We start from the raw sequence: 19,778 nt of genomic DNA, 5'->3' as shown, positions 1-19,778 counted from the left end.
AATTTAGCATGCAACACTGGATTGGTATTGAAACACAGCATGGATGTTGGTCTGTCTGTCCTAGTTGTTCATTACTTAGTATGGATTACTTATTTTAACATTAGAAATGGCATTGAGTAGCCTATTAACATTATTGGATTCAGTTATAGAAAGAGGTAATGTATTTAGCTAAATATTTTGTGATTTGGAAGCAACATCATCTAAAATGTGTTATACAGTGTGTGAATGGATTTCAAAGATGTATGAGAGAAATCTTTTAGAAATATATTTTTTAAAAAACATCTCGTTTCCTACAAGTAGTTTTCAAATATTTTGTTAGTGTCAGTATTTTTTTTAAGTCATGAATCGAAGTTTTCTAATGTTTCTTAATAAATTAGTGAATTATTCATGAAATACTTTTCTTAAAGTGTCTGTTTTGTTTCTACACTACATTGACTTTGATTTGATGGACAAAAAGTTTTCAAGATGAATTAATATTTCAAGTAACAAAATTACATAACTTTTTTCTTTAAGATATAACAAAACATGCCAATCTACTTATGTCAACATTTTTTTTTTAAGAATTTCAACCCTTTTACACTGTCTGAACATTAGCTCATAAGTATGTTCATACTAGAAGAGTATTCAAGCTTTGTTTGTTTTTATTTATTTATTTTTGCATTAGGAGTCATTTTGCTGCAACATTTGCTACATTTAGTTTTTTATGCCTAAGGATTCAGCTTAAATAGAGCAGTCTAATATATATGCAGTCTAATATATATATATATCTTAAATATGCACACTATAATTAATTCTGGAAAGAAAAAAAAATCTGGGAAAAAAATTCTGCGTACATTGTTTATGTTAATGTCTAATATATCTTAACTTTTGGTGAGATGCAGAGGTAACGACATGATGGCAGCGTTGTCTAATGGTGGCGCTGTTGAGCTCTTGAGACACGTGAGAGGCACGGGGCATAACATTTTGACGGTTGCCAGTGAAAAGAAATTCACCAATCAGTGAGCGAAGGTGTGTAGAACGAGCCAATCAGAATGAATGCAAGGGTGTTGCTAGGAGATAGGGTGATGTCAGGACAATACGATGGGAGGAGTGGAATCCTACACCTGCTGCGGATGTGATGTCATTATGAGGGGCTGGACAGCACAGGGGCTACTGAAAGTTACCAAAAAGACACATTACACTGAATGTGAAGTGTCATTGTATAAATCAAATTATAAAAATACCACTAAAATACCAATGTTATTCTGAGTCCTATCTGACAACATAATTGTTCTAAAGGGGGGATTATAAATCTGTATCTCTCACTCTAACAGAGCCAGATGTTCAGATTTAAATGTTTATTTTTGATAAATTAATACTACATTATTAGTATAATCAGATCCTACACGTTTTCCATTTCAAAATTCCATACCAAATTTCACCAAACCTTGTTTTCAGCATTTTATTTGTTATATTGTTCAGTAATCTGTAAATATTTTTATTTTTCCATTGGTTTTCTCAAATTGATAATTTGCTTACATGATGAGAAGAAACCTAAAAAATGCATAACCTTCATATATTCACCTCTGACACATCAGTTTGATACTGTAAATGTGGTTTGATGTTGCAAGATCACCTAACAGCAAAGTGCAGTCTGATTTAGATTATCGATTTGCTCCTTTATTTGTTGCTGGTTTGAGTGACATTTGAGTAATCAATCTTTCAGTGAAGTTCAAAAAGAGACTCACTTTTGGTAAAGACAGTTTTGTGTAATGAAAATATGCGTCTTGAATTCATTCAGTCGTGTTTGACAATCAAACTTCTGTCATAAAAACTCTGCTTGTATGATAAAGTTTTCAGAAATACATAATTTTATATTTTAGAAACCTGAATAGGAAATGTAAACATTTTTCCATTCTCTATTTTATTTTTACCATACTTATCAAAACCTGGAAATTACTTGATTCAAATTCCATACTTTTCCCAAACTGTGTAGGGACCCTGACCAGACCACATATTCCTGGGATTGGATTTTTTTAAATCCTTGTTGGTGTTTCTGCTCATTATAAAAAGACTTGTATGAATATTGGTCAATTTATGCAATCATTTATTAGAACATTTACAAATGTAAAAAAAAACAAAAACAAAAAAAACATGCATGATGCAAAGTGAACAAATTAAAATGCAGCACTTCAAATAGGATAATCCTTCAAACAGGGTCACCCTTTTTTTTCAGTCTTTGTTGTTGTAATTTCGAATCTTGCCCTGATTTCCAGCAGGACGTGTCTTTTTAGCAGGTACAAATGTTGTACGACTTTGTTTCTTCTTTTCCTGGAGAGAAGCTTTAGTGCCCTCCACGCTGACCAGTGGAGTAGGAGGCTGAGTAATCACTGGGTGTCCTCTGTTTGCCGTAGACACTATACCTGAGAGCACAATAATATAAGAGTTTAAATCTTTCATTTAAAAATGTAAATCCCTGTAGAATAGTGGCTGAAATTCAGTACTGCTTATCAAAAAGTTACTGGTTTGATCCCTGTAGCCATGAAACATCACTATTGTGACCTTGAGTAAAGCACTTGAGAGAAGAGTACTTAAAGAATATTCTGTAAATGGGCCCGTAGCTGTTTCCATCCAAAGTTGTGAATTTAACTTATGCGTAAAATTGGAATATCGCATGAAACATTTGTGAATAAATGCCACTCCATGCGTTCAAGAGAACACAATTGTCATTTCCTCGGAAATTAGTGCAAAATATCCGTAATAAAAATAAAATTTGCTGAAAGAGGGGATGCCACTATGACTCTTTTTTTCCGTACATCATAAATGATTTGCGCCTCAGAGCGCACAGACGAAACACAACAAACACGCATGTTCTTGCATTTAAATACCTGGTGTTTGGGAACGCAATAGTTTAAGACAGTTCTGGGAGGTAATTTTACCAACCCTTCTGATGACAGACTTTGGCTCAGTCATTTCAGAATGACCAATGGTTAGTCGTTATCCAATCACATCATCTGTTGTGGCAAAGTCACATAAAGGTTTTGTTGCGCTTCAAGGGATTTATTTAGTAAATGGGTTTCCATCGTAGTTTGTGCATGTCTTCTTATTAAAAAAACAAAAAAAACAAGTGCATACGTTTTTTAAGCACATTTTTTTGAATTTATGTGCATCTTAGCATTTTTTCATTGAGCGTTTTTTATCCAATAATCAAAAATGTGCACAAAAATAGGTGGATGGAAACATGGCTAATGGCGTCATTTTATCTGGATCTATGAAATTAGAAAAAATATATAAGTATAATAAAATATGAATACAATTTTTATATGATAAACATCTTTTCCATTTCTTTCCTGAATTAAATCATTTAAAAAAAAATTGGTGATACTTAAAGTAAAAAAACTGTGGTGTAAGATAGTAAAACATTTTATTAAAAGGTTAAACTTCTTACAATATTTGACCTTTTTAAGAAAAAAGCATATTTTGAAAACATTTTTTGTACATTTTACTTGATTAAACCACATTAAATATTTAGAGCATGTAAATCAAGATTGTTGAATTGTTGATGTGACACCAAGGTGAATACAAAGATACATTCCTAAAACCATGGTGCATTGTACGTGGTTTAAATACAATTTTTCCTTTATCTTCTCAGATATCTTTATTTGTCACTGACCCAAAAAGTGGTAAATGGCACTTGTATTCAGATGTTAGCATCTGTATATTTCTGTATCTTTCTGACAGAGCAAAATTAAAACTCTTCACTTGTGCGTGTGACTGATGCTGAAATGCTAAGTAAATACCATTTGATATTTGGACTAAATGATGTACTATGAAGCAACGCTGATACTAAACCTGGCCAGGGCTGATGGCTTATTACAGAGTACTTTAGTCTGAACCCTAGACATACAGAGCATCAATGCATCAGTCAGCATTGCAAGTACCTGACCTATTTCTATGCCAAGGTTTTCAAATGATGCAAATGTTGGCCCAAGGTACATAGAGGTGAAAGTCATGTCATGTATATTTTTATTCAAAGCAACTGACCTTTGTATTCAAATTATTGAATACATTTTGCAAATCTAAATGGCTTCATCAGCTGTCTGATGAAACATCATGATGTGATGCTGCCTTCAAGAGCCATAATTTAAAGAAAGTTAGTGCAAGACGAAATGTCCAAAGAGAACTGAAGATATTAGATAATATGCCTGTATAGGCCATTCTCATTCAAAATTCATTCTCATGACAAGGCATTATTTCATGCCAGTAAATGACAATGTCTATAAAAGAGACAAGTGTAAAACTGATCTGACTGATACAAAAATAAAAGAATCAAATGGCTCAATGGTCTTATCAGCATTATCTCCATAGATTTGGCAACTTTCATTTGGCCTTAAATCCAATCATGCAGCTCTGTCATCATTCCCCAAATTCACAAAAGCAATTCTGATCCTTTCCCTTGATAAATCAAGTGATAAAATTTCAGATACAGAGAAACGTGTGCAGTTATCTATTCACACATTCAACATTGCTAAACAGTCACTAAGTGAGATAAAGTTAAAGGAAGTTGCTTAATCATGTTTTAGCTTACTGACTAGTACTGAAGTCATCAAAATAGCACGCACTATACAACAGTTATAAGTTTGAATATAAATGGTCTGACGATTTAAGTCATTTATTACTTTTCTGCTCACCTTTGTCCTCACTGTCACTTGGAGAAAACAGAGAGGAACTCAAACCTCGATCCAACATTTTCCACACATCCTTTAGGGAATCATCGGTCCCCGTAGATGACAGCAGAATCTGGGATGACCTGGGCAGTCGTACCAGAGCTTCAGGTTGTGGCGGAGTGTTTTCTTTACTACCCACAGACTTGAGGAAGGAACAGACAAAAAGAATTAAAACATTGAAACAACAACAATAGATTCACTGTGTTTACACCAAATAAAACCACATAAATACCTTTCAAAGGTTTAGGGTTGGTAAGATTTTTTCAAGTTTAATGGTCACCAAGGCTGCATTAATTTGATACAGAATGCAGTAAAAACAGTAATATAGTGGCATACTATTGGAATTTAAAGTAACTATTTTCTAATTTAATATATTTTAAAATGTAAAGCTGAATTTTCAGCATCATTACTCCAGTCTTCAGTGTCACACGATCCTTCAGAAATCATTCTAATGCTGATTTGCTGCTAAAGAAGTACTTCTTGTTATTAATATCAATATTGAAAACCGTTTTGATGCTTCATATTTTGGAGGAAACTGATCTTTTTTTTTCAGGATTCTTTGATGAATAGAATTTATTTGAAATAGAAACATTATAAATCTCACTTTTGATCAATTTCATGCATCCTCGCTGAATACAATTCTTTTTTCTTTTTTTTAAATGCACAGACACTAAACTTTTGAATATGTGTAAAATATATTTATGGGGTGGTGAAGTCATAGTACCTGGACTCTGACTGGTGGCTCCCATGGGTTGGTGGTTCTGTGTTTATCTGAGCTCTCACCCTCAGAGAATTGAGGACGGACAATAATCGCCGTTTTCTTACTCTGATCTCTCTGTGCATATTGTAGCTCCTAGAGTAAGATTCAAAACAAATATAATTCAATTTCATTCTTGTGTTATCATAATCAACCACGTGTCTTCATGCATCTGACAATGGAGTGATCGCAGACCTTTGCCATGCTCCAGTGGCCTTGACTTAGAATAGCATTGCATAAAAGCTGTGTCTAAATCTTCAGCTCAGTACATTTGCACAGGCCAAACTGATTAATATGATGAAATATATTCTCTGTATCAATACAGTGAACATGCTTTGACTAAAGTCCCTCTCCTGCTTAAGTCACCTGAGTGGTTAGCTGGTACTGTAGCTGTTCCAGGGTAGATAAGCGGCTCTTTGGCTGCACCCCATGCTCGGTTTGAGAGGAGTCTTTTTCCAAGCTGTGTTCGGGATCGTTTGGTTTGAGAATGATCTTTGAGTGTCGTGAAACTGAGAAAAAAGAAAATAATTTCTATAACAACACGGGAAGGCTTTAAAGGGCACATTTTGAATTAAAAATGTTACATTTTACATAAAGGTATCGTTTGCATCCCTGATGTCCATTTAGGCAATTTTAATAACTTAAATATAAAGTATGGACATATTAAAATGGGGACGTAGGAAGTAAACATTTTAAAATGTGTTGTTGATATTCAGTGGTGATTTGCCAGTAAATGACTCTCAAAAAGTTGTATAACATAAACCGTTTTGAAGCAAGGCAAAACACACAAAGCATGGAAAATTTCCGGAACAAGCATTGGGCTCTCTATTGAGAATCAAAAGGCTTCTTTAATCCCTTGGTACAAACATGGATCAACCCATTGTGATGGGGCACCAGTATAACAATGAGAGGTGAATTATAGGAATTAACCCCATGTGCCCTTTTACAAAATAACAGAAGAGGGTTCTTTATATTCCTCTTGAGCCAGAGATAATTCCTTACATAATTCATTCTGGAAGAGAATACTACTGAAATCTAATAGTACACTTCAAAACCAATACCAACCCTCCAGTCCTGCTTCAATCAGCTGAGCCCGGAGCCTGTTGCCCATTTCAATGAGTTGCCGTTTGTCCTGACTGAGGCCGGAGATCAAACGTGCAGCCTGTTTGAGCTTTGACTGAAGCAGAGCAACATCACCCACGGCGCCCCCTCTGGCTGAACTCTGCATCAACAGAAGCTGCTGTCGCAGGGACATGTTCTCCTCCTGAAGCTGCTTTACCATCTCACTCTTAAATACCAGACAGACATTGTTGTTTAGGTAACCATAGAGGATACTTATGACAAGAGACAATTCATGTCAGTAATATATACACTGACAATACTGTTTGGACAGTAGTCCTAACTGCAGATAACTGGTTGGCAACGGATTCTGCTTAAATGCAGAGCCCTGCACGTGACGTGGACAAACACACGTATATGTACTGAAGGGGGTGGATTGGAATCCACTGCTGCTTCAATGTATATGTAATGAGTGATTATAATCAAGGTATTAATCAATATTTTTCCTTCTAAATATCAAATGAGTTGAATGACTTCTCTGGAGATTTTACTTTTTTTATAGAAGTTACCAGTGTGATTACTGAGATGTTCTTTTCATGTATTCTTTAATGTCTGTATTTGATATCTGAATGCAGTAACAGTGCTTGCTTATTTAGCCCGGCTTCCAGAAATGAAATAGGGACTTGTTTTGTGTTTGAGAAAGGTCTTCAATGTGTTAAAACATATAGGGGTCATTGAAGCCAATAAATCAAGATTAAGTGTAGCTCTCCTTGAGAGAAAGAACGCATTATCTTGATGTTTAGAGAAGACTCTCCTGTTTATAGTTAGAGCCTGGCCAAATCCAGCCTTGGAAAAGCTGTGTGTGTTAGTCTTCTTGGTTACAGGTTAAGGAACCACTGGCATTATTAGAGATTGACTGAGTTGTTGTTCTGGACATGCTGGCGCCAAAATGGTGCTCTGCGACCAGGAAGGTTATGACGTGCCTAACTTCAGGGTCCGAGTGTCAGCTGCCTAATCGATGGAGATATGCTTCCGTCTATCTGTATATGTTTGAAAAATTACTGTTTATCTATTTCTTAGCCAATCAGAAACTGCAGCCTGAAGCAAAGACGTAGCTTAGACCTTGGTGTAGGGTATAACTGCTGTGATCTTTGTAACTGTAAGCGGGCGGCCTACAAACTTGAAGTCTTGAGTCTTGAAGCTGACTTCTGCTGATGAAACTGCAAACTATCTTCAGTAAAACTTTTCTTCAATTTATTATAATTCTGACTCCGGGTCTTCTTTCAAACATCTGGTCCTTGGGTCCTAAACTCTAACAGTACATATATATATATGGGGCAAATAAATGGGGCTCCATAGTTTTATCAACCCGGGCATGATTTATTTATTTATTTTGCACCACAAGCAAACAAAACAAATTTCTTCATTCTTAAGTTTATTTCGTAAAAAGTAGGAGGACAAATTTAAACAGTGATTGTAATATAAAGCCTTTTTATGGTGCATATTATATTATTAAACATTATCATGGTGCACTGAAGTGCTGTACCTGATTAAGGACAATGGTCTCTCTTCTGCTTGCAAGGTCAACCTTCAGTGCTGACACCTGGTAACAAATATATTGTAGTATAATAAAGATAAATTGTAATTAGGAAAATATATTAAACATTTTGTTTCTTTAAGGCAGAAAATATCATGTCTTTACGTGCATATATTATGAAGTATTATTCTATATACTTAAAACTTGCCTGGTTTCCAAGGGCAACAGACTCCAGGTTGTGGAGCAAACTGCCTTTTTGGTACTCTTCTGCTTCCCGTCTCACTTCATTAACCTCCAGTTCAGTAGCTTCCACTCTTTGCTTAAGCCTCACTTCTTGAGCTGCTGCTGCCCTCTTGTGATTGGCCAGCTCTAGACGTAAGCTCTCATTCTCTATGTGTTTTGAGTGACACTGAAGGAAAGAGAAATATAATCATATATACAGTACAGTATATATTCAAAATAGCCAACTCTGCCTGTGATTGATCATGAAATGCCATTGAAGAACACACAAAAAGCAACTAGAGGTGGCATCTCACGTATACTGAAACTAAATTTAAAGGTATAGCGGAGGATTTTTTTACTTCCGGGTGGAATGCCTATACTATTGGTCCTCCTAATTGTCAATCATTCTGGTGAATCAATCAAACTTTTCAAAAAGTGGAGAGGGCGGGTCTTATCTAAAATTCGGAAAGATCCTCCGCTATACCTTTAAGCATTGAATTAACTGGTAAGTGTGTTATCTGATAAAGTGTTTCCATCTAAACAAATATTACATAATATTATGGTCTGTTAATTATTGGATGCTTGGGGTAAGTTGGGCTAAAATAATTACCTGCTGGGTAAGCTGTTCCACAGCAGACTCCAAATGAGCCAGTCTCACTTCCTGTTTCTTTAGAGCAGCGGCACTGGCTACTTTCTCCACTCGTAGCCCACCTGCAAAAAAAACCCACTCTTCTTTAAAACACCAAGATATCACTCCATATTTACCTCTTGTGCTCCAAAAGACACAAGCACAGAAGACGCTTTTTTAAAAAAAAAATCAAAAATCCCCAAACCACAGTATTTACATTACAGATCATGTTTGATGAAGGCGTGAACTCATATTTTTAAATTACCTATGGTCTCATTAAGTGATCTAATATGGTTTTGAAGGTATGCATTGTCAGGGGAAACAGGGAATGCAAGGGAAGGATTGCTGGCAGTATTGACTGTCTTGGAAGACTCCTCTAGCCGCTCCTCAAGACCACGACATTTGGCCTTAAGCTCCTGAATCTCTTTCTCCAAAGCCTGACTGTAGTCTGTAGTCCCTGAAACAGATAAATCTCTGTCATTCAACAGGGTGGAGGTTAAATGTCCTAACAATAATGCAAGTAATACAATTTAAGCACTACTTGCAATATCCATGGCAGGAGGATACTGTGATTTCCATTGCAAGTATATTAACTTAAGTGATTTATGCTTGGTTTTACAAACTTGAATTAAAAATAATTTTCTGTTACATTTAACATTTAATTGAAAAATGTCATAAAGTAAAATATTCTTAAGTGCCTTTTATTTCCTTATTGCTGTGATGACCGCTTGTACCTGCAGAGCTGACCTCTGGATTTGTGGTCTGGTTATGACTCTGAGCTATAGGCATATGCTTGCTCAAGTTCTCCATCTCTTTCCTCATTTCAGTCACCACTGCTCTAAGACTGCTGTTCTGCTGCTGGAGTCTCCTGATCTCTTCTGATGGGAAACTGCTGCTGTCTACTGCAGATGCCTGTTGGAAAAGTTCACATTGTTTTATGTTATGTAAGACAGAGAGAAGCAGTCGTGAAACAATCAGATGATGGTATAATAAGCCAATTAGCTACCACTAGGTGGAGGCAAGATATTGTGCGTGCTGACACACTTTTAAAGATCTGAATTTTCAATCAGTCAACAAGTTATTACAGGACTGAACTAACTCCACAAACATAATAATATGTGTGCTAAAAAAGATGTATTATTTTACAGTCAGGCTATGGTCGCCAGGAAAAAAAAGCCAGCTGGCAATTTCAAGTGCTGATACATAAGACTAGTTATGCTGTGCGGAATATATGGATACGTGGTGTACGTGTGGATACTATGCGATATAACCTTTCCTTTCATAATGACCAGGGAGACTGTGAACTTTCAAAGAAACATTCTGTAAGTGGCCAAACATCTTCTGCTGACATGCTATTTAAAGTCTCTTAAATGTTTCTTGATAAATGACCTATCAAACAGCTGACAGGGCAGATATGAACAACCACAGAACTCTTTATTCTCAGCTACTGTACATATGACATGCCACTTCAGAATAGCTGTAATAGAATTGCACCAGTAAACCTTTAGTTTAGGGTCCAATTGTCCCTATTAAAGGTATAGCGGAGGATCTTTCCAAATTTTAGATAAGACCCGCCCTCTCCACTTTTTGAAAAGTTTGATTGATTCACCAGAATGATTGACAATTAGGAGGACCAATAGTTTAGACTACCCACCAGGAAGTAAAACATCCTCCGCTATACCTTTAACTATTTGCTTATTGGCATGCATATTACTAGGATATTGGCTGTTTATTAGTACTTAAAAAAGCACATAGTAATGCCTTATTCTGCACGACAATATTCTGCATCCCTTAATCCAACCCAATACCTAAACTTAACAACTACCTTACTAACTAGTAATAAGCAGGAATTAGGAGTTTATTGAGGCAAAAGTTGTAATTAATAGTTAGTTAATAGTGAGAATTGGACCCTAATCTAAAGTGTGACCATTGCACCAAGTAGATACCCTCTATAGCTCTATTTAATTAATGGAAGGGCAGGTATTAGATTCAAAAATGCTGTAGACGTTGACAATGCCTGCTGTTTTATTTAAATAGTAATTTAAGATATCTTTTCTAAGCAACTAGACAAAAACAACCCTCCTGGGGCAACTCAGGGTCAGATGACTTGCTTCATATGCTGTTTGACCCCTACTCTTCAGACACTTTGGCATGAAACCCAGAGAATTGTTGGATAGGATACCCACCAGATCTTCAGCTGTCATCATACCAAGTTTTTTTTTTTAAAGCTAAAGCAGATTCTAAATGGTAACTGGTTCCTTTAACATATTAAATATCAGTCTAATTGATGTAACAGAGAAAGCTGTGTGTGGTCTAACCTGAATTCCAGTTAGTGCTGGTTTGGTTCCATGCAGTGCCTGATCTCTCTCTACAGTGACACTTTTCAGCAGTGCCACCATCTCCTGCAACTCCCGTTCCTTCTCTCTCAACTCAGCATTTTTCTTAGGGCAGATATACACAAACATAATCCATTACTTCCTTATACAGAATAACCTTCTAACCAAGATCAAGTCCAGAAAGCTTGTTGGAGACACTAACTGATAAGAAAATAGAGGTCATTACACTGTTATATATATACTATATTTTGCTAAACCTGAACTACAGGTTACAAAAAAAATTTCTTTATTCTTGAAATTATTTTATTTTGAATATCTTTAAGAATATTTAACTTTACTATTATATTTTATGCTGTCGGACTGTGCATCAGCTCACCTGGTCCCTGGCCTGAGTAAGGCTTTGGATGAGCTCCTCGCTCCTCAGGTAGTGCTCAGAACGCACCTCCTCACAGCGCCGCTCCCAGTCCAACTCCAGCTGAACTCTCTTCTGCTCCAGTGCCTGCTCCCTCTGCAGACCACTAGACACCTGCTGCTTATACCTGACAGAAATACATTTGCCTTTTTTAAGTAATTTGTTTCATTTATTGGTATCTGCTGATATTGGATATTTAATTGTGCATGTTCATTTCCCCTATTTTTACATTTAGATGTGTACATTATAATATTATATTAGTGTACATTATAATTGTGATGCACACATTTTATTTTAAAGATATGACAAAGAAAAAATTACTGATTTAATTTTTTGGTGTGGTTTTTTATTATTTTTATTTAGACAAAATAGTATAGATTTTTAATATCTTACATCTATTGGTCATCGGCCATTACATAAACAATATTTTATCGGCTAAAACTTTATTATTGGTGCATCCCTACTCACACTTTTATTTCTCACCGTATAATGGAGATTCATTTAAATGTTGTGTAAAAGGTATACAATTATTCATCTTGTGACCCCTCACCTCTCTATATCCTCTTTACACCTCTCCAGCTCTGCTCTCACTTTGGCCTCTCTCTCCCCTGCAGAAAGCAGCTCTGTATCTGTGGCAACCTTTTCTTTGGAGACCTGAGTGATGTAAGTATCCCAGCCAGATCGAGTTGTTTCCAGCTGCACTCTGAGCCTTTGTTTTCAAATAAGAGTTTCAAAGTTGGATCTGGTTACAACTGTGGTACCAAACACAGGTTAAGGCTCTCGATTGAATATTGTCAAACAGCAGACATGTTGTCTGTCTTAACCTGTGAATCTCAAATATTTCATTTATGAACATTAAATTATAAGCACAGAAAAATGAGTCGCATTTGTTACCTTGAGGCCTTGAATTTTAAACATGTTATATAATCCTTGTGCTCAGAAAGCCATTCTCAGAGACACCCACACATTTCCTCTCAATGTTTTTACACTAATTTAGTCATCCGCAAGAGCCACGGCTAATGTGATAAAATGCATAATCTCATAATGTGATTTTATGAGATAAAATGCACTCCAAACCACAGCTTGACAAGTAAAAATGAACCACAGAATATTTCTATAAATAGTCATTTTGATAAGTCTGTGTCTTACTCTTGTATCTGCTGGTCTCTGTGGTGGAGGTCATCCGTATGGCTCTTTTCTTTCCTTGCCTGCTCCAGAATCATCCTGTCCAGTTGGGCCTGCAGTTCTAAGATTTTACCCCTATCCCCTTGAAGCTCCCTGGCGTGTGCCTCTCTCATGAGACCCAGAGCATCCTCTCTCTCCCGAGATCTTCGTTCCAGCTCTGCATGCCTGCATATATCAAATTTCAAAACATCAGAGCAAGACATGCTGGCCTACCTAGATTAATCTGAGCTATAAATATTAATCTACCAAGCAAAAGTTCATAACCTCAACCGTTTTTTTTTGTGTGTGTGTTTTTTATTTGTCATTAGGATCTAAAAACGCTCGTCACTTGCTTTTACTGTGTGTTTAACTATTGGATTTGACAGGGGATATTTTATGACAGGGTATCTCAAATTCAAGATGTAGTACTTACTTCCTGTTGTAGGCTTCTTGCTCTTTTTTATAATTGCTCTCCATTTGTTTTAGTTTGACCTCAAGCTCTTTTATCCTGTAAAACAGTAATCATGATCTTATTACATTCAAAAATCGAAATAGAAAACTTTTTTCGAATGCATGTGTCAGTTTACCTGGAGTCTTTCATTGCAGTGGTGTTCTTTAAGTCCCAGTCTCTGTGCTGAATCTCTTTTTGAGCCAGCTGGTAAAGATCTTCAGAGGCCTGCAGGGCCTCTGTGGCCTGGCTGTGAGCTTTGGCATGGACCTCCAACTCTTTGCTCAATAGCTTTTCCTGGACAATTAATATTATAATTAAACTCATTTGTTTATGAGTTTGATCCATTCAAAAGATCACTAAGACTAAGATATACTATACACTATACAACTATACACTATACTATACAACTATATAAGACTAAGATATTGTCACGATCCACACACAGGAAACAAGGGAGAAGATCCAATTGCAGTAAGTATTTATTAGGGAAATCCGTATCAGTGGTCAAGTCCAGGCATGGGTCAAAATCCAAATAAGGCAATCCAAAACAAGACACAAACAAGAACAGGCAGGAAACAGAACACAGAAGTGGCGTGATAAATACAAGGATTCAGTGACACACACTAAAACAGACAGGGTTATATACACAGGGAATAGACAATGATAATGGGGAATTGGCTGAGTGCAATGATCAGTGATAAGGAACAGCTGAGTGCAATGATAAGACAAGGATCGTGGGGAATGTAGTTCATAATGTGACAGACACCGTGGGGAAGGAGGACATCTAGTGGTGACCCAGGGAACTCAAACCAGACACTGTGACAGATATACTAAGCCTATATTGCAATGGTGTCTAAACCTGCTCCTGGAGGGCCAACATCCTGCAGAGTTCAGCTCAAACCAGCTCCAACACCCTTGCCTGGAAGTGTTTAGGGAGTCTGAAGAGCTTGAGTGTCTCATTCAGCCCCCTAGCTCGTGAATCACTCAGTATATCGTGCACACGAATTCAGGCACTGGTAAGGACAGTAAGGAAAATATTGAGCATCAATGCTCCCTGGTTTTCACAGTGCATTGTGGGACTTTTCAGGGAGTAAACATTTCAGTGCAGCCCTTAAAAAGGTTGACTCACTGATCATTGACTTGACTACTGAACTAGGGATCTGATTGAGACGCACCCCTTAGTGCTGGTTCAGGTCTGTTTAACTAGGGTTGGAGCTAGACTCTGTAGAACTTCTGGGTTAAATGAAGGTCAAATAAATAAATAAATATTGCTCAAATTATGTGGATACCTGAACATCACACCTATATGTGCTCCTAACAGTTTCCACTCTTCTAGGAAGGCTTTCAAAAAAAGCTGAAACCTGGCTGTGGGAATGTGCTCCCAATCCCATTCAGATACGACGGGGGTGTCCAATCCTGCTCCTGGAGCGCCACTGTCCTGCAGAGTTCAGCTCCAACCCCAATTAAACACTTCTGAACCAGCTAATCATGGTCTTACTAGGCATACTAGAAACTTACAGGCAGTGTGTTGAAGCAAGTTGGAACTAAACTCTACAGGACAGTGGCCGTCCAGGACAGAGTTTGGACATTCCTGAGATATGAGTAGGAGTTTAGCCGCTGACATTTGGTGAATGGGGTCTAGGTCACTTTGGGATTCCAATTCATCATTCATGTGGACGTTTCAATTTACCCACATACTTTTGGCCATGTAGTGTCTAAAGCAGTGGTTCTCAACCAGGGGTACACTCGGAGACCCTTAGCAAACTTCCAGGGGGCCTAGATGTGTCTCTAAAATAAATGAAATTGAAATCTTAATTGAAATGCTAAAAAGCACTTAGAATAAAATGCCATATTTTTATGTATTATTACAACAGAAGTACAAAAGGTAAAATTTTGGAGTCAAAAAGGTTGACAACCACTGGTCTAAACAGCCCTGACCTCTAACATATAGTTTATAAGAGGTTTGATGGGATATGGGTCTTACTTTGAGCTCATGAGAGAGAACCACACTGTTCATTTCGTCCAGCTTCAGATGGAACTCATGCTCCCGCTTTCTCATTTCACTGTCAAAATCTGCCATCATTTCCTGTTGTGGATTGAAATTTACAACACCCACTGAATATAAATTACACTTTTAGCCAGTAATGCAGTCATAAAGAGTTTTATGAAACGCTTATTTGACTGAGCCTAAACAACACTCAAATGTCAAATGTCAAGCAAACAACACTGAACAATGACCTATTTTGGAACTGACCTGAATGCACTATAGCATAAATAGCTTTGGTTCACTAACACTATCTGTGATCCTTCACGGCCTTATCATTTTACTTCACAGAGTGAGGTGAGGATTGCTTTAGTGATTATTTGACACAGCTCAGCGACTAAGAACTCCTGCCAGCTGGAATCCTTTTATGTCGGTGGGTTTACTTTAAATAACATACAATGTCCTGGCATTAATACACTTTGTGAATTGATTTTTAGACCAGAAACTGCACCATAACTCTAATTCAAGATGTTCCAGCTTTAGATTTTGTAACTTACATTTAGGCATGGGCCACAACCCACAATAGATGTCTAGTCAATTAGTGAGGTCAATGTTTTGTTTTGTTTCTTTCTGTGGCAGTGTTTTTAGCATGTTACACTTTTACATGTGTAGACAGACGTGTTTGGCCATTACACTGCATCTTGCACTGTTTGTCTTTTTTTAGGGATGGGGCCGATCCGATCCAGTATCGGTATCGGGACCGATACCAACGTAATTCACGTATCGGATTTTCCCGATCCAACCTGCGGAGATATCCGATATCCTTGAGTCATGTCTGCGCTTTAACGTTGTCTGCTGAAATGACTCCAAAAGTGATTCCCGCCGGCTAGTCTGCTAGCTGGCTGCAAACTGCGGAATGGATTTCCTGAACGGAGGCGCGGCTCAATGAGACACAGAGTTATGAGACACGCCACCGCTCAGGAAATCCATTCCGCAGTTTGCGGCCGCTGTGTGGAAATTCTTCACACTGGAAACACCGCAGAGCAAGACAGCAAAATGCAATGTTTGCAAAGCCGTAATTCAGAGCTCGTTGAAGCTCCCACGCGTCGTACAACACAACGAATGCAATCAAACATTTAAAAAAGCACCACGTTACTGTGCGTTCACACCAAACGCGAATAGCGCGTCAAATTCGCGTCTGCCGCGTCTAGTTGGACGCTTGAATATTTTGAATCCATTCGCGCGCCCAGAGCGAAATTGACGCTCATAAAAAGCAAAAGTTTGAAGCGAAATTGACGCGCGTCTGAGGCGAAATCCGCTTGTCTGTTTGCACATGGCTGATGTTGATCGAGCATTCATCGAGAGAGTTACAGCATCGGAGCGAGGATCACCCTTTAGATAGTGTGTGTGTGTGTAAGATGTTTACACTTGCACTTTTCTTATATTTCAAGACTCAAGTATTTGACATTTTGGGAATGTAATAAATATTGACATGACCTACAGTTGCATATTTGTTTTCAGAATGGGATTTTTCCTGTTAACAGGATTTACTGTTTTTCTGACTTCCTTTTCTGACCTTATACTTACCATACATGCATAAATATGTAGGCATAAATATGTAGGCCTACATATCATACTTGCCTGTTGAGAGGAGTTTATTTCAGCATCATATAAAATAAACAATAATGATAATAATAATATTAAAGCAAACACAGCTCTGGTATCGGAATAGTATCGGTATCGGCCGATATCCAAATTCAGGTATCGGGATCGGATCGGAAGTGAAAAAATGTGGATCGGTGCATCCCTATCTTTTTTCATTAGTGCTGTGCAGTGTCAAGTAAAATATAGTTCAGCTTTTTTGAACACAACAACGTACAAACAGGAATGGATGTCACCAGTAAGATTGTGTCTACCATCTTGCGGGTGACAGCCATACCTGTTTCTGCAGTGCCAGGTCCCCATCAGATTCTCTAATTCGCCGCTGGAGATCCCGTCTCAATGTTTCATTCTCCTCCCTGAGTTTTTGAATCTCGCTTTCCATGATGCTAAAAAGCAAAAACAAATGTCATCAAGATTACACAAAAAAAGAAATCAATGTGGATAACCATACATGGATGAGCCTAAGAAACAAGGTCATACTTCTGGACTTTTTCCAATTTGACTCTATGCTCGACTCCCCTCTTCTGATATTGCACTTCTATGTCCTCCTTCAACCTCCGTTGCTCCTCCAGGGCATCCTGCAGTTTTGCAATCTCAATCCTCAGCTCACTGACCTCTTCTCGCCTGACACTGTCCTCCGTCTGAGCACGGGCTGCCAAGGCATCATAACGCTCCAGCTCTTTGTCCCTCTCCTCCAACACACACAGATTATACTTGAAGTCATCACGCAAGCGGAGGAAACGCTCTTTCTGGGTGGACAGCTCTGATGTGGCTTCATTTAGAGCAGTCTCCAGTTGTCGGATCCGCAAAGTTTGAAGTACTTTCCATTCTCTTTCTTTACAAGCCAGCTGGGCCTCCAGGTCCACAGCTTCCTGCATTGTTACGAAGCAGATGTTAAACAACAGGGCACTGCAAGACTTGGCATCCTGTTAAGCAAATCTGTAGACACAAGAAGTTATTACAAAGTGCCCATCAAAAGGATATTTTGAAATAAACATGCTAAATGAAACCTCACACATCATATTATCGTGTGTGTGTGTGTGTGTGTGTGTGTGTGTGTGTGTGTCAATAAATCTCTAGCAGTCAGTAATTAGAGTTATTTCCTTTGTGATCTGAAAAGAATGAAACAACTAACGTAACATTTGTTCACGTGCAGCTACAAGAATAACAAATTCCAATAGTGGAAACAATGTTCTGTCAGTTTTTAGCAGACAGCTCATATGAAAATAAAACAACAAGCAGAAATTCACGAACACACGTTATTTTAAACAATTTCAACAGAATTAGAACTATTCCACTATATTAAAATAGTTATTTAGTTTACCTTCAAGTGTAGGCTACATCACCCCAATATTATGCATGTATTTTCTCCGGTTAGCTTGCATAGCACAGCGAATATTCTTCTATTTCATGTTTTTGTCATAAATAAAGGTGACCGGAACTGCGTGAACGTTAAAATACACAAATACTCTAGAATGAAGCTGCTGAATATGTCTTAAATACTTCGCACTGAACGTTTAGGTCAGCTTAGCTAACCAGCTAAGCAATAGCATAGCATAAGTTGTAACTCGGCACCACCACAACTATGAGAGTTTCCATAGAAACAAAACGCTTCCCCTGTAACATCCGCGTACTGGGTTGAACCGGGTTGAACTGGGTGAATGTCATTTTTACAACTGAGCGTCATTTGCCCTACTTTGAAAGGCGGATATGAGTTTACTTCTTATGAGTATGCTGACGCTATTTCTGGAATTACTGGTATTTCCCACCATAAAAGCATCACGCTTATCGTAAAGTTATAAAATGTTTCCGAGACTATATTTAATAAGTCATGATTCATTTTTAGTTAGGCTAAGTTACCTTGCTATTTGGTATCAAAATACAATGTTATTAGTGCATACTAATTGACGTTACTGACTATAGTACAAAACGTTTGACCCGACAAACTATGACACCAGTTATGCCATGCCAGTATGTGTAGACCTTCCTGCCAGAATTATAGCTTGACAAGTTCAGACAGTTTTGCATTGGTTAGTATTTTTCCATACCTGTCTGACGCAACTTTTCTGAGGCTTATAAAAGCTGTACAAAAGCAACTGACGCAAAAGGAAATAAGACACCTGATTCACGTGATTTATACCTGCCTGCTGTCACGTTCTAATTTGTATCTATTCTGTAGGCTAGTGTAACTGATGCCTTTTCTCTAATTTGTTCTTAATAATGTAGCATAAGTGATTATTTAGTTTTATTGAGATGCTACAACTTCCAAAGGAAAACAAATGCTCCTCCTCTCTATTTTTGATAATAGCCTACAGTATATCTGCCTTTATGTTTTACACTCAGTTAATATTCAGGGCTCTCTACAGAACCAGCATCTGTCTATGAGCATAATATTACTGTAAACATTGTAACTAAAGAAGTGTTTTGAGTTGGTGATGACAATGAATTTTGCAAGGAAGTGTTATAATCGCCCTGTGTTGTAACTCTTCAGTTTTACTGCGTCACGGTGATGTGCCACACATTATGTATGCCACCTTTTTTATTCACAAAAACAAATTTCTCGAGACTTTGCCGAGATTTGATGTCATCGCTGATATTTCCCTTATTGTAAAATAATAAAAAATATTCTTACTGGTTGAGTGCCATTGTTATCCCCCCCCCCTCACCCCCTCACCCCCTCACCCCTTTTCATTGTATGTTAATGTGGCTATTTCCTTTCTTGCAATAAAACAACGTGTGAGGGGAAAACTGCCAAATAAGTTAGGCTAATATTTTTTGTTCAGCAGCACCCAGCTATCATAATCATGAGAAACAAAGTCGAAGCTTCGATCTATGGAGGTTAGGTTCGTAAATCCCCTTT

The 19,778-nt window shown here is 37.6% G+C and overlaps 1 protein-coding gene across 2 annotated transcripts; it reads right to left on the bottom strand.

Moving 5' to 3' along the window:
• Positions 1 to 2,069: 2,069 nt before the first annotated feature.
• Positions 2,070 to 18,876, bottom strand: ccdc57 (coiled-coil domain containing 57). 2 transcript variants are annotated; one of them, XM_082152975.1, is made up of 20 exons: positions 18,260 to 18,876; positions 17,399 to 17,857; positions 17,196 to 17,304; positions 15,257 to 15,358; positions 13,409 to 13,566; positions 13,255 to 13,329; positions 12,807 to 13,007; positions 12,208 to 12,366; positions 11,622 to 11,784; positions 11,228 to 11,350; positions 9,644 to 9,821; positions 9,175 to 9,366; positions 8,892 to 8,992; positions 8,268 to 8,468; positions 8,069 to 8,125; positions 6,529 to 6,751; positions 5,830 to 5,972; positions 5,431 to 5,559; positions 4,671 to 4,848; positions 2,070 to 2,402 (listed from the first exon to the last, which is right to left on the bottom strand). In XM_082152975.1, the coding sequence occupies exons 2-20, from the start codon at positions 17,794 to 17,796 to the stop codon at positions 2,212 to 2,214; spliced, it is 3,081 nt and encodes a 1,026-aa protein (XP_082009101.1). In that variant the 5' UTR covers positions 17,797 to 17,857; positions 18,260 to 18,876; the 3' UTR covers positions 2,070 to 2,211. The 2 variants fall into 2 exon arrangements, with proteins under 2 accessions (XP_082009101.1, XP_082009102.1); XM_082152976.1 differs by lacking the exons at positions 15,257 to 15,358; positions 17,196 to 17,304; positions 17,399 to 17,857; positions 18,260 to 18,876 and adding an exon at positions 14,088 to 14,957 and having other exon boundaries at positions 13,409 to 13,659.
• Between the last annotated feature and the right edge of the window lie 902 nt (positions 18,877 to 19,778).

Source organism: Leuciscus leuciscus (genome assembly GCF_965113295.1).
Source record: "Leuciscus leuciscus genome assembly, chromosome: 21".
NCBI lineage: Eukaryota > Metazoa > Chordata > Actinopteri > Cypriniformes > Leuciscidae > Leuciscus > Leuciscus leuciscus.
This window is presented reverse-complemented; position numbering and strand designations above follow the sequence as displayed.

Excerpts from the sequence above, each read along its gene's own strand:
- ccdc57 (XM_082152975.1), bottom strand. The coding sequence starts at position 17,796 with ATGCAGGAAGCTGTGGACCTGGAGGCCCAGCTGGCTTGTAAAGAAAGA. Across the intron at positions 11,785-12,207 it reads TGTAAAGAGGATATAGAGAG|GTATAAGCAGCAGGTGTCTA; the intron begins GTGAGGGGTCAC and ends TATTTCTGTCAG. Across the intron at positions 11,351-11,621 it reads TTACTCAGGCCAGGGACCAG|AAAAATGCTGAGTTGAGAGA; the intron begins GTGAGCTGATGC and ends ATCTGCCCTAAG.